Raw genomic sequence first — 12959 nt, 5'->3', positions numbered from 1 at the left:
GACCGCGTCCGCCCTCCCCCGCCGCTCCGCGTCTCCGGCAACCTCGGTGCCAACTGGAAGATTTTTAAGCAGAAGCCACTGACCTTGAAGCCGCCTCAGATGCCAGAAAGATTGCTCTCTTTCTCTTCACGGCTGGGGACCACGCCATCCACATTTTTAACTCCCTCACATTTGCTGAAGGTGAGGGCAAGTCCAAGTTCAAAACAGTCCTGCTCAAGTTCGACAGCCACTGTGACATCAAAATCAACAAGAGTTTTGAACGCTACGTGTTTCAACAGCGTCTGCAGGGTAAGGATGAACCTTTTCAATCTTTCCTAACCCATCTTCGCATCCTCGTGCAATCCTATAATTGCAGCTCCACCTCCAACTCCATGATCCATGACCAGATCATTTTCGGGGTGCACTCGGACCCCCTACGCCAGCAGCTCCTTAAAGTGAAGCAGCTCACCCTCGCTATAGCCATCAAAACCTGCGTACTGCATGAGCACGCTACTAACCGGTACTCGCACATTAAAGTGGCAGAGACAGCGCGGCAAGGCCCCCACGATGCAGTGCGGCTGCAGGCCGTAAAACAGCTCCAGGGCCTGAGTCTGGATGAGGGCAGCCATTTTGCGTGCTTTTCCCAGGCCCCTGCGCATGCTCGCAACGACTGAGGGGACGGCGAGGCCGAAGACCGAACTGCGCAGGCGCGCAAAGCGTACGACCGCACGACGCATGCGTTGTGGCGCGCGGAACATCCTGACGTCACGACGTGCAACAACTGTGGCTCCTTCCACTTAAAGCGGCAATGTCCCGCGAAATCCCGACGCTGTCTCCAGTGTGGCAAGCTTGGGCACTACGCAGCCCTGTGCAGATCTGCTCAACCACCTGCCTCCCATTGATCCCAGCAGCAGCACAGGAATGTCCGGTCCGTGCAACAACCAGTTACAGATTCCGACTCTGACATGGTTCCAGACCCTGACACCGAGGATCTCAAATCCCCATTCCGGGTGGGCATCATCACCACGAATACGATGCTTTCCAAAAAAAAGGCCAAGCCCTTCCCAGTGATGAGCATTGATCCGGACGACGAGTGGTGTGCCACCCTTATGGTCAACAAATCTCGCATCCGATTCAGGCTGGACACCAGCGCTTCAGCCAACCTCATTTCACAGTCTGACCTGGCCAACCCCCACGTCAAGCCGACCATCCTTCCATCCGACTACCAGCTTCTTGACTACAATGGCAATGCCATTGCTGCCAGTGGCTCATGCCAGCTTGTGATGTCGCACCGTTCCTTAAAGGCCACCCTGCGCTTCGAGATTGTCGGGTCCACCAAAGCTTCCCTGCTTGGTGCTCAGGCCTGCAAGATCCTGAATCTGGTACAAAGGGTTCACTCCATGTCTCCCGCTGAGGCATCAGCTTCGCCAGACGCCGACTTTCAGACACAACTGAAGGACATCATTGCTCGATACCACAGCATCTTCAAGGGTATGGGCACACTCCCATACACGTACAAAATTGTTTTAAAACCAAATGCCACGCCTGTGGTTCATGCACCCTGCCGGGTGCCGGCGCCCCTTAAGGACCGCCTCAAGCAGCAGCTGCAGGACCTCCAGGACCAGGGCGTCATTTCTAAGGTAGCAGAACTCACCGACTGGGTCAGCTCCATGGTGTGTGTTAAGAGACCATCAGGGGAACTACGCATTTGCATCGATCCCAAAGACTTGAACCGTAACATCATGAGGGAACACTACCCTATCCCAAAACGCGAAGAGCTCACCTGCGAGATGGCTCGCGCCAAAGTTTTCACAAAGTTGGACGCATCCAAAGGGTTCTGGCAGATACAACTTGACACATCCAGTCGGAAGCTCTGCACCTTTAACACCCCATTTCGCCGGTATTGTTACAACCGGATGCCTTTTGGCATCACATCCGCCTCGGAGATGTTCCACCGAATAATGTAGCAAATGATGGAGGGCATTGAGAGGGTGCGGATGTACGTAGATGACATCATTGTCTGGTCCACCACTTCGCAGGAACAAATCGATCGAATCCAACGCGTGTTCTGGAGAATCCATGGGCATGGCCTCCGCCTCAACAGAGCCAAATGCTCCTTTGGTCAAGCAGAAACAAAGTTCCTCGGCAACCACATATCGCAGTTTGGTGTGCAGCCGGATGCAGACAAAGTGTCGGCGATCAATGCCATGAAGACACCGGAGGACAAGAAGGCGGTCCTCCGCTTCCTGGGGATGGTCAACCTCCTGGGGAAGTTTATCCCCAACCTTGCATCTCACACCACAGCTCTCCGCAATCTAGTGAAGAAAACCATCGACTTCCAGTGGCTCCCCACTCACGAGCAAGAGTGGTGTGAACTCAGGGCGAAACTCACCAAGGCTCCGGTATTGGCATTCTTCAACCCTGCCAAGGAGACAAAGATCTCCACAGATGCGAGCCAGTCTGGCATTGGGGCAGTGCTCCTCCAAAGCGACGACTCCTCCTCATGGGCTCCAGTTGCATACGCATCGCGCGCAATGACGCCCACTGAGCAACGCTATGCTCAAATCGAGAAAGATTGCCTGGGCCTCCTCACGGGAATTGTTAAATTCCATAACTACGTATATGGACTCCCCAAAATTTACGGTCGAAACAGACCACAGGCCACTGGTCCACATTATACAGAAGGACCTCAACGATATGACGCCGCGCCTGCAGCGCATCCTCCTTAAACCCAGGCGGTATGATTTCAAACTGGTCTACACCCCGGGCAGGGAGCTCATCGTGACCAATGCAATCCCCCACTCCGTCACTATGCCATGTGAGCAGTCGGGCTTTGTTTGCCAAATTGATGCCCATGTTGAGTTCTGCACATCTAACTTGCCCGCCACTGACGAACGAGTCATCCAGATTCATTGTGAAGCAGCCAAGGATCCTCTGCTCCAATGAGTCATGCGTCATCTTACAGACGGATGGCTCAAAGGCCAATGCCCGCAATTCTACAACATTAAAGATAATCTGGCAGTGGTAGATGGAATTCTGTTGAAGTTGGACAGGATCGTCATACCGCAAAGCATGCGGGAGCTCGTCCTTGATCAGCTCGATGAGGGTCACCTGGGGGTGGAGAAGTGCCGCCGGCGGGCCCATGAGGCAGTGTACTGGCAACCAAGACATCGCCAAACCTGTTCTAAACTGCCCAACGTGCCAACGGTTCCAGCCGGCTCAGCCAAAAGAGACCTTGCAGCCACATGAACTGGTGTCATCCCCATGGACCAAGGTTGGCATTGATCTCTTCCACGCACAAGGCCGGGACTATGTCCTCATTGTGGATTGCTTCTCTAACTACCCAGAGGAGGTTAGGCTGCATGACCTCACATCGGCAGCGGTCATCGGTGCGTGCAAGGAGACCTTTGCTCGTCATGGCATTCCGATAATGGCCCGTGTTTTGCCAGTCAGGAGTGGACCAAGTTTGCCCGGTGGTATAATTTCACGCACGTCACCTCGAGTCCCCACTACCCTGTGCAATGGCAAAGCTGAAAAGGGGGTACACATTGTCAAACGACTCCTGTGCAAAGCGGCTGATGCGGGTTCAGACTTTTACCTCGCACTACTAGCCTACAGATCGACTCTTTTGTCCACTGGCCTGTTCCCAGCACAATTGTTAATGAACCGCACATTACAGACGACGGTGCCTGCAATACACATCCCGGACCTTGACAACTTTCCGGTCCTGCAAAGAATGCAACTGTCTCGGGCCCAAAACAAGTCGGCGTATGGCGTATTATCGTTCTTTATCTTGCCCCGCTGTGCATTATCGAACATGAAAGCAACCGACTGTTGGTCAGTGAGGAGCGTGAATCTCCTGCCGGCCAGGTAATGCCTCCAGTGCCGCACAGCTTTTACTATGGCCTGGGCCTCCTTTTCAATGGAGGAATGACGGATTTGTGAAGCATGGAGGGTGCGTGAGAAGAAGGCCACGGGCCTTCCTGCTTGGTTGAGGGTGGCCGCCATAGCGAGTCACTTTCGACTTGGAATGGACGGGATTCATCGATTGCGTGCATCGTGTCCTTTGTGATGTCTGCTTTTATGCGGCTGAAGGCCTGGCGGGAGTCTGCCGACAGGGGAAAACCCGTGGATTGGATTAGTGGGCGGGCCTTGTCCGCATAATTGGAGACCCACTGGGCGTAATATGAAAAAAATCCCAGGCAGCGTTTCAGGGCCTTGGAGCAGTGGGGGAGGGGAAACTCCATGACGGAGCGCATGCATTCGGGATCTGGGCCTATAACTCCATCATGCACTACGTAGCCGAGGATGGCTAGACGGTCGGTGCTGAAAACGCATTTGTCCTTGTTGTAGGTGGGATTAAGGATTTTTGCAGTATGGAGGAATTTTCGGAGGTTGGTGTCGTGGTCCTGCTGGTCGTGGCCGCAGATGGTGACATTGTCGAGGTACGGAAACGTGGCCAGAAACCGTACCGGTCAACCATTCAGTCCATCTCCCGTTGGAAGACCGAGACTCCATTTGTGGCACCAAAGGAAACCCTCAAGAAGTGGTAGAACCGCCCATCTGCTTCGAATGCCAGTGTACTTGGGGACAACCGGGCAGATGGGGAGCTGGTGGTAGGCAGATTTGAGGTCCACGGTGGAAAATAACTTGTATTGTGCAATCTGATTGACCAAATTAGATATGCGGGGGAGAGGGTACACGTCAAGCTGCGTATACCTTTTGATGGTCTGACTATAATCGATAACCATCCTGTGCTTCTCCCCAGTCTTTACAACCACTACTTGAGCTCTCCAGGGGCTGCTGCTAGCCTCGATAATACCTTCTTTCAGTAACCGTTGGACTTCTGACCTAATGAAGGTCCAGTCCTGGGCACTGTACCGTCTGCTCCTGGTAGCGACGGGTTTGCAATCAAGGGTGAGGTTCGCAAAAAGGGAGTCGGGTCGACCTTGAGGGTCGCGAGGCTGCAGACAGTCAGGGGGGGGTATAGGGCCACCGAATTTAAAGGTTAACCTCTGGAGGTTGCATTGGAGGTCTAACCCTAGGAGCGAGGCAGCACAGAGGTGAGGAAGGACATAGAGTTGGAAATTTTTTAATTCCCTTCCCTGGACTGTGAGGTTAGCTATGCAGTACCCCTTGATCTCTGCAGAGTGAGACCCGGAGGCCAGGGAGATTCTCTGGTTAACTGGGTGTATAGGAAGAGGACAGCACCTTACTGTGTTGGGGTGTATGAAGCTCTCTGTGCTCCCAGAGTCGATCAGGCAGGATGTTTTGTGTCCATTGATGAGCGCGGTCGTCGTCGCGGTCGAGAGCGTTCGGGGCCGAGACTGGTCCAGAGTCACCGAGGCGAGTCGCGGTAAAAGTTGAAGATTTTCCTCGGGCGGTGTGTGCTCATCCGAATCGGGGTCCTGGGACTCTGTGCAAGATGGCGGCAGCCATGCGTCGCACGTGGTCCCTAGGGAACAAGATGGCGGCGCCCGCTGCCCGCATGTGGACTGCTGATAGAGTTGTGGTGGCGGCCCCGGTTCGCCCCCGCAGACGGCGGTGACCGCCCGAGCCTGGCATACCGCCACAAAATGGCCTTTTTTGCTGCACCCTTTGCAGGTGGAGGAGCGGGCCGGGCAGTGCTGCCGGGGGTGCTTGGCTTGCCCGCAAAAATAACAGCGGGGCCCCCCAGTGTTGCCTGGTAGCCGCTCGTCACAAGCTTGTAGGGGATGGGGGATGCATCGGGGCCGGCCGCGGGCGGGTTCCACGCTGCCCAAGGGACTGCTGCGCGGTCAGGGACGTACGCGCGGGCACTTCGGGAGGCCACATCCAGGGAGCTAACAAGTGCCCATGCCTCCTTGAGGCCTAGTGTCTCTTTCTCTAGCAGCCACTGACGGATTTGGGAGGACAGCACACCTGCAACGAATACGTCCCTGATTAAAAGTTCTGTGTGGTCACTGGCTGAAACTTGCGGACAGTCACAGTTCCTACTTAGTACCAGAAGCGCACGGTAGAATTCATCCAGGGATTTTTCCCTGGGATTTGTCGCCTTGTCGCTCGCAGATGTTGGGCATAGACCTGGTTTACTGGGCGAATGTAGTGTCCTTTCAACAGGGCCATCACGGCCTCGAAATCGTCCGCATCCTCGATGAGCATGTAGATCTCTGGGCTCACCCTCGAGTGGAGAACTTGCAGTTTCTGGTCCTCCGTGGGTGTAGTCGTGGCCGTCCTGAGGTACCCGTTGAAGCACGCCAGCCAGTGTTTGAAGGTTGCCGCTTAGTTTGCTGCGTGGGGCTAAGTTGCAGACACTCCAGCTTGATTCGGAGCTCCATTCTTTAAAATTTAGTCCAATAAATTGATGCACGATCAATAACTCTCGAAGCGAGATTGGATGACAATTGAAGGCTTTATTGGACTAGATATTTCCCCCAGCAACGCAGGTACAGAATGCAGCAGCTGGGGAGACACAGACTCTTATACTCCGCCTTACTGGGCGGAACCAGCAGGCAGGCTTCACCAATGATCTTGCTGTCTCAGGTACCTCTCACCAATGGTCTTACAGCCTTAACCTGGGTACCGTAATACCCCTAATACCGACTACCACAGTCCCCTTGATAAAATTGGAACCCACCATTTGTATGTTAAAAAAGATTCAGATGAAAATTGGAATCTATGATGTTTTGGTTAAAATTGGACCGTTAATGAAATGAAATGAAAATCGCTTATTGTCACAAGTAGGCTTCAAATGAAGTTACTGTGAAAAGCCCCTAGTCACCATATTCCGGTGCCTGTTCGGGGAGGCTGGTACGGGAATTGAACCCACGCTGTTGGCCTGCCTTGGTCTGCTTTAATAGCCAGCTATTTAGCCCTGTGCTAAACCAGCCCCTTCATAAGCTTCTCAGTGGATCTTCAAGTGTCACTACCCTCAAAGATTCTGTTTTGCCAATTAATCACGCTATCAATCTTTCACACCTGACCAAGGAGTTTCCTGAAGAATAATGAACATATTTCCTTTCAATGATAGAAAAAGACAAAAATCAATTTTACAAAACAGCAACAGCAGTTTGGATGGAAGTGTGTGTAGGCAGTTGACATTTTTAAATTCTTTCATGGGATATGTGCTTCACTGGCTAGACAGCATTCATTGCACTTGAGAAGGTGGTGATGAACTTTTATGAACCTTGCAGTCTCTGAGCTGTAGATTCACCAACAGTGTTGCTAGGGGACAAGTTCTAGGACTTCGCCCAGCGACAGTGAATGAATGATGATATATTTTCAAGTCAGGATGCTGAGTGGCTTTGAGTGGAACTTCCAGGTGGTGATGTTCCCATATATCTACAGCCCTTGTCCTTCTAGATCGTAGTTGTTGTGGGTTTAGAAGGTTCTGTTTAAGGAGCTTTGGTGAGCTCCTGCAGTGCATCTTGCAGGTTGTATACACTTGCCACCATTGTGCGTCGGTGGGAAAAGGAGTGAATGTTTGTGGGATGGTGCAAATCAAACTGGCTGCTTTATCCTGGATGGTGCAGAGCTTCTTGAGTGTTTTTGGAGCTGCGCTCATCCAGTCAAATGGGAAGTATTCCTTCACATTCCTGACTTGTGCCTTGTAGTTGTGGACATAGAAACATACAGAAGCAGGAGTAGGTTATTCGCCCGTCGAGCCCGCTCTGCCATTCATTATGATCATGGCTGATCATCAAGTTTAATATCCTGATCCCGCCTCCCCCCCCCCCATATCCCTTGAACCCTTTAACCCCAAGAGCGTCATCTAATTCTTTCTTGAAATCATAAAACATTTTGGCCTCAATAACTTTCTGTGGTAGCAAATTCCAAGATTCACCACCTCCGAGGTGAGGAAATTTCTCCTCTCCTCAGTTCTAAAAGGTTTACCCCCTTATCCACAAACTATGACCCCTAGTTCTGGACTCCCCCCACCATCGGGAACATTCTTTCTGATTCTACCCTGTCTAATTCTGTTAGAATTTTGTAAGTTTCTATGAGAGCCCCTCGTGTCCCAATTTGTCGGAACCATTGAGTTATTTGTGTCTTCCTTTGTGACGACAGAAGCTAAGTACAAATTTAGTTCCTCAGCCATGTCTTTGTTTACCTTTATGAATTTCCCCGGTTCTGACTGTCAGAGGCCTATTTTCGTTTCTGTGAATCTTTTTTAAATTTATTTTTTTTTTTATAGAAACTTTTTTCAATCAGTTTTCAAGATTCTCGGTAGCTACCTTTATATTGTATTCTCCCCTCAACTCTACCCATACAGATTCTACGTCTTCTGATCCTATATCACTTCTTGCTTTCGATTTAATTTTATTTCTTACTAACAATGCAATCCCGCCCCCTCTGCCCATCTGCCTTCCCTTTCGATAGGACACATATCCTTGAATATTTAGATCCTTGCCCTGATTCCCTTGCAACCGTGTTTCTGTGATGCCCACAACATCGTATGTGCCAATTTCAATGTGTGCTACAAGCTCATTTACCTTGTTTTGTATACTGTGTGAATTTAGGTATAACACCCTCAGTCCTGCATTGACCACCCCCCTTCTCGTAGTTGTCCCCTTATCTGCTGTGTCTGAAGTTAGATTCCTGCCGCTTTCCATACTCTTTGTTCTATTACTTGTTCTGGAAACTTTACTGATCTCTTCTGAGCTCTCCCCGCCTTTAACTAATTTATAGTATATAATTAACTTTAGTTCACTAAACCTCTTTCGTGTTTCAACATGGCCTCGTCGATTGCCTTGCAATACAACACCTGCACTATTTACTCTTTTTAACTGTCCTAAATGGTTAATCTACCAGCTCTATCACCACTCTGAGCAAATAATTGTCAGATTAGCTCGATTCTGCAGACTGTACAGAGTTTATTCATGAAGGCCCCACCTCTCAAACTTGTTCTTCACCTGAGATGTGGTGATCCTCAGGTTAAATCACCACCACTCAGCTCTCCCCCTCAAAAGGGAAAGCAGCCTATGGTCATCTGTGGTGACTTTACCTTACAGTAACAAGGTATGTGATTATGTTGCCCTTTGCTTTGTATTCATCATTTTAACCTTTTTTCCAGGCTGTGGTGGAGAATTGCTTGGATCTAAAGGAGGATTCAGCAGCCCAGGCTATCCAAACAGGTATCCACATCATCGGGAATGTATCTGGTTCATTGAAGGAGATTCTGGCAGCAGTATTGAGCTCACCGTCCATGAGTTTGATGTGGAATATCACCAAACATGTAATTTGGATGTCTTGGAGGTATTAAACTCAAAATTCAAGAGACTTGTTATCTCTTGTTTCTTCTTTAATGAAACCATTGTCAATTGTTTTGAAAACTCACCCGGTTCACTAATGCTCTTTGGGGAAGGAAATCTGCCATCCTTACCTGGTCTGGCCTACATGTGACTCCAGATCCACAGCAATGCGGTTGACTCTTAAATGCTCTCTGAAGTGGCCCAGATGGCAGTCAGGTCAAGGGCAATTAGGGATGGGCAATAAATGCCCAGCCAGCAACACGCAAATCCCATAAATTAATAGAACAATAAACAATTTGAATAAAATGTAAAAGGTCGAAATTGATTTGATTTTAGGATTCAACGGTACTTGTAGTGCCAAGGACCCAGGTTTGATTCCCGCTTGGGTCACTGTCTGTGCAGTCTGCACTTTCTCCCCGTATATGCGCAGGTTTAGTCCAGACGCACTGGTTTCCTCCCACAAGTCCCGAAAGACATGTGTATATATATATATATGTATATATACATACATATACCTTCTGTATGTTACATTGCTGCATTGGGTGGTAGTCCTGGTTTTAGCAGTAGCTGTGTAAGTAAAAAGAGAGAGCATTCTTAGTTGTCGGGGAAGCAAAAAGTATTCTCAGGGGAACTAAAGCTGAGATAGTGATATTTCTTTCCTCTGTGCTTCTTTGGAAGTCGTAGTGATGGTGGAAACAAATTGTATAAGTTCCTTTACGATAATGTTGGCTGCCTTTGCTTTGGGCTACAGTCATTCAGCCCATCTGTATAATCGAGCAATGCAGTTTTCACATTGTTGATCTTTTGGATCCTACTCCCAACTGGAGCAGCAGAAAGCCAGAAACTGAAAACCGCACAATGTAATTTTTAAACAACGGCAGCTACTGCTGTGAGATTCTCCTTTCAAGCAATAGAAGGCTCAGTATGTCACAGAACCTCTTTCAGCAAATATAAAGAGGGCAATGACCTAGGGTAGATGTGGCCATTTTCCCCCTGAGAACAGTTATCATTTAAAAGAAAAGCAGGGAGGGGTTATGTCTTTGATTTTTAACAGTGGAGATCTGGCTATAAATGCAAACCAAACTGATGGGATGAAGGCTTGGACTTTCATTAGTCGTTGAAAACCAATGTGAAATAAATTTACATTTCTATTAGGTTCCTAATGTCATAATTTACCACAAGTCAGCAATCACTCAGCCAGATCATAAGGATGTGTCAAAGGAATAAAAAGAAATCATACTGCAAAGTGCGGGTTACCATTCTGAGGTTAGAATTAAGACAATAAGCATCTAATTATTGCTGAGCCTGATCTTTGGCTGCTGGTTAGTACCACTTTGTTTCTAATCAGAAAACCTGGATATAGAGAGAAAATAGCCTATCTAATCCATTAGTCGGTGAATTGAAGATGTAAAATAGATTAGCATTTTTCAAAGTTGCATCTCTATTATTTGGAATACAAGAGTACTCACCTGTTCAGCATTGCTGTTTCAAATAAACTCACTCCTGAAGTCTGAGTATTGTAGTAAAGCAATGTGTCTTATTTAAGAGGCTTTTCATTCTTCCTGGAAAATCAAAAGAACAAAATAACTAAGCAGCATACATAATTAATCCAAAATTGCTGAGACCAATTTCAAAGAATACAATGTGGTGGTCTGATTTCACTGAAAGTGTTCAGAAAGAAACTGGGTATTCTGTGCAGTGTGTGAGGCACAATTGTATGTGCTTGAGAGAGACAATGGAATAATATAGGCAGAACAAGAGAGAAATTAGTGGGATTGGAGGTGGCACTAACATGCTACAAAACTTACCTCCAAGTTCAACAAATTCAGATCAAACATTATACCGAAATGATTTTGTTCTGCAACATGCAGTTCCAGCATTTTCTGTTTTTGTTTCAGATTTATAAGATTCTAAAGCTTTTCTTTCTATTTTGCTGCCTGAGTTCCGTTATATTGGTTTATTTTCCACTGAGTGCTTCCAAAGCAAGTAGCTTGTTGTGTTTTGTATTTTACGGCTTCACTGTAGATTTTCTTCAGGTTTTTGTTTTTCCCTAATGGGCACACAACTATATTTTTACTCAAAGCATTTGTTTCCACTAGCGTTTGCCAGGCCTATAAAATGGGTTAAGTATTGCTCAGAAGTTTGGAATGCTGACTTTAACATTAAAATCAATGGAACTAATAAAGCAGAAAGCAGTAGAAGCCAGACTAAATCCACAGGCTTTATGCAGATGTCCTTGGGTCTAAGCTTTAAATAATATCCATTCATTTATCTCTTCATTTCACTTCTATGACTGATTGCCCATGTAGATTATCAGTCCAGCAACAAAGTCACCTAGAAATAGTTGGAAATGGTGTTCACAATACAAAGATCGGTTGCCGCACAACTTTATTTCATTGAATGTAAAATGTGAAAACTTAACTGGTTCTGAAAATGGAAACTAAGTTGTTTTTTTTTTTAAATTCCCACGTCGATCGAGATTTATTTTGCTCAAGTAACTGCAACTTCAAAGGAATTGTCTCTGTCACAAAGAATTTTATTATATTGAGGTATCTTTTGTATTGTTCAGGTGTATGGTGGTCCAGACATGACTTCTGTGCAGTTGGCCCAATTGTGTATGACCCGCCCACCAAACAGCCCACTAGTGGTCTCCAGCACGGGAAACTACATGACTATCCGATTTAAGACGAATTCAAATGGCAATGCAAGAGGCTTTAATGCCACCTGGCAACAGAAGGCAGGAGGTAAGTGTGGATAAAGGCCTAGAAAGAGCTGTAGGTACCATTTATATAGTTGGGACTAGTTAGTATTGTTATGGACAGGAAGGGGGATTAATTTAAACAGCTCTGGTTTCTCCTCTCACTTACCTGTCCATGTACAGAAAGGTGTTTTTGATTTTTGATTTCCCCTCTTTGTAAGTGGTGGCATAAGCTGTACATTTTGATTGTTCCAATCCTCTGTAAATAACTCACACAGCAAACTCGAGTAAGATAAAATATGGTTGGTTCATTTCACACACACACAAAATGCGAGAAGGGGTTTTGCAACGTCTACCCCTTTTGCACTCATACAATAAAAGAGGGGTAAGGGAACAAAAGGGCAAGACCACAATAAAAATTACAAGTGCTGGCTTTACATGAGTCCAGAATCCAGAATCAAAAGTCGAAGGAAGTGTTTCTCAGAGGATAGGTTGGCTGACTGTTTGCAGAGTGATCCATCTTTCCAAAGGTGCAACTTCCGCGAGGGGACAAGGTACATAGCGTTAAATTAGTCTTGAAGGCACCGGTTCCAATGTTCCAGAAGTTTACCTGGACAGAGCTCTTTTTGCTTCTACCTGTTTGATGGTAAGATGACAGACAGTGAGCTGGATGCTCCGTCATGCACCACCGATAGCGGAGTTCCTGATGTGGCGGACAATGCAGCAGGGAAAAAAACGGGATTGGTGTCCTTCTGATGCAAGCACCACCAGAGTGGTCAAGGCATCGGAATCCATTGTCAGCAGCCCAATGCACCGCTCAACGGGTGATAACGTGGACCTTATTATAACGAGTCTCCCCCTTCATCACAGCCTCTGCACCAGCATCATCAGCCATGACCTCAGCAGGTATCCTTTGTACCCCCTGAGACAACCAGTCATCCTGGGGCGGTCCTCGAAGACACTAGGGTCCCCCAGAATGTAACTGTCATGCACTCTCCCAGAGCATGGGCATACACGTGCATGATTCTGAGGTCGTGGTCGCACAGGAAAGG

General features: G+C 47.9%; 1 protein-coding gene across 1 annotated transcript in view; it reads left to right on the top strand.

Moving 5' to 3' along the window:
- Window positions 1–12959, top strand: part of cubn (cubilin (intrinsic factor-cobalamin receptor)) — a 450080-nt gene that overhangs the window by 167413 nt on the left and 269708 nt on the right. The window contains exons 23-24 of the mRNA XM_038796451.1: window positions 9032–9213; window positions 11779–11953. Of these exons, the coding sequence (XP_038652379.1) occupies window positions 9032–9213; window positions 11779–11953 (357 nt within the window). The remainder of the gene's footprint in view (window positions 1–9031; window positions 9214–11778; window positions 11954–12959) is intronic.

Source organism: Scyliorhinus canicula, chromosome 5 (genome assembly GCF_902713615.1).
Source record: "Scyliorhinus canicula chromosome 5, sScyCan1.1, whole genome shotgun sequence".
In the NCBI taxonomy this organism is placed as follows: Eukaryota; Metazoa; Chordata; class Chondrichthyes; order Carcharhiniformes; family Scyliorhinidae; genus Scyliorhinus; species Scyliorhinus canicula.
Note: the sequence above shows the minus strand (reverse complement) of the source record. Positions and strands in the feature narration are given on the sequence as shown.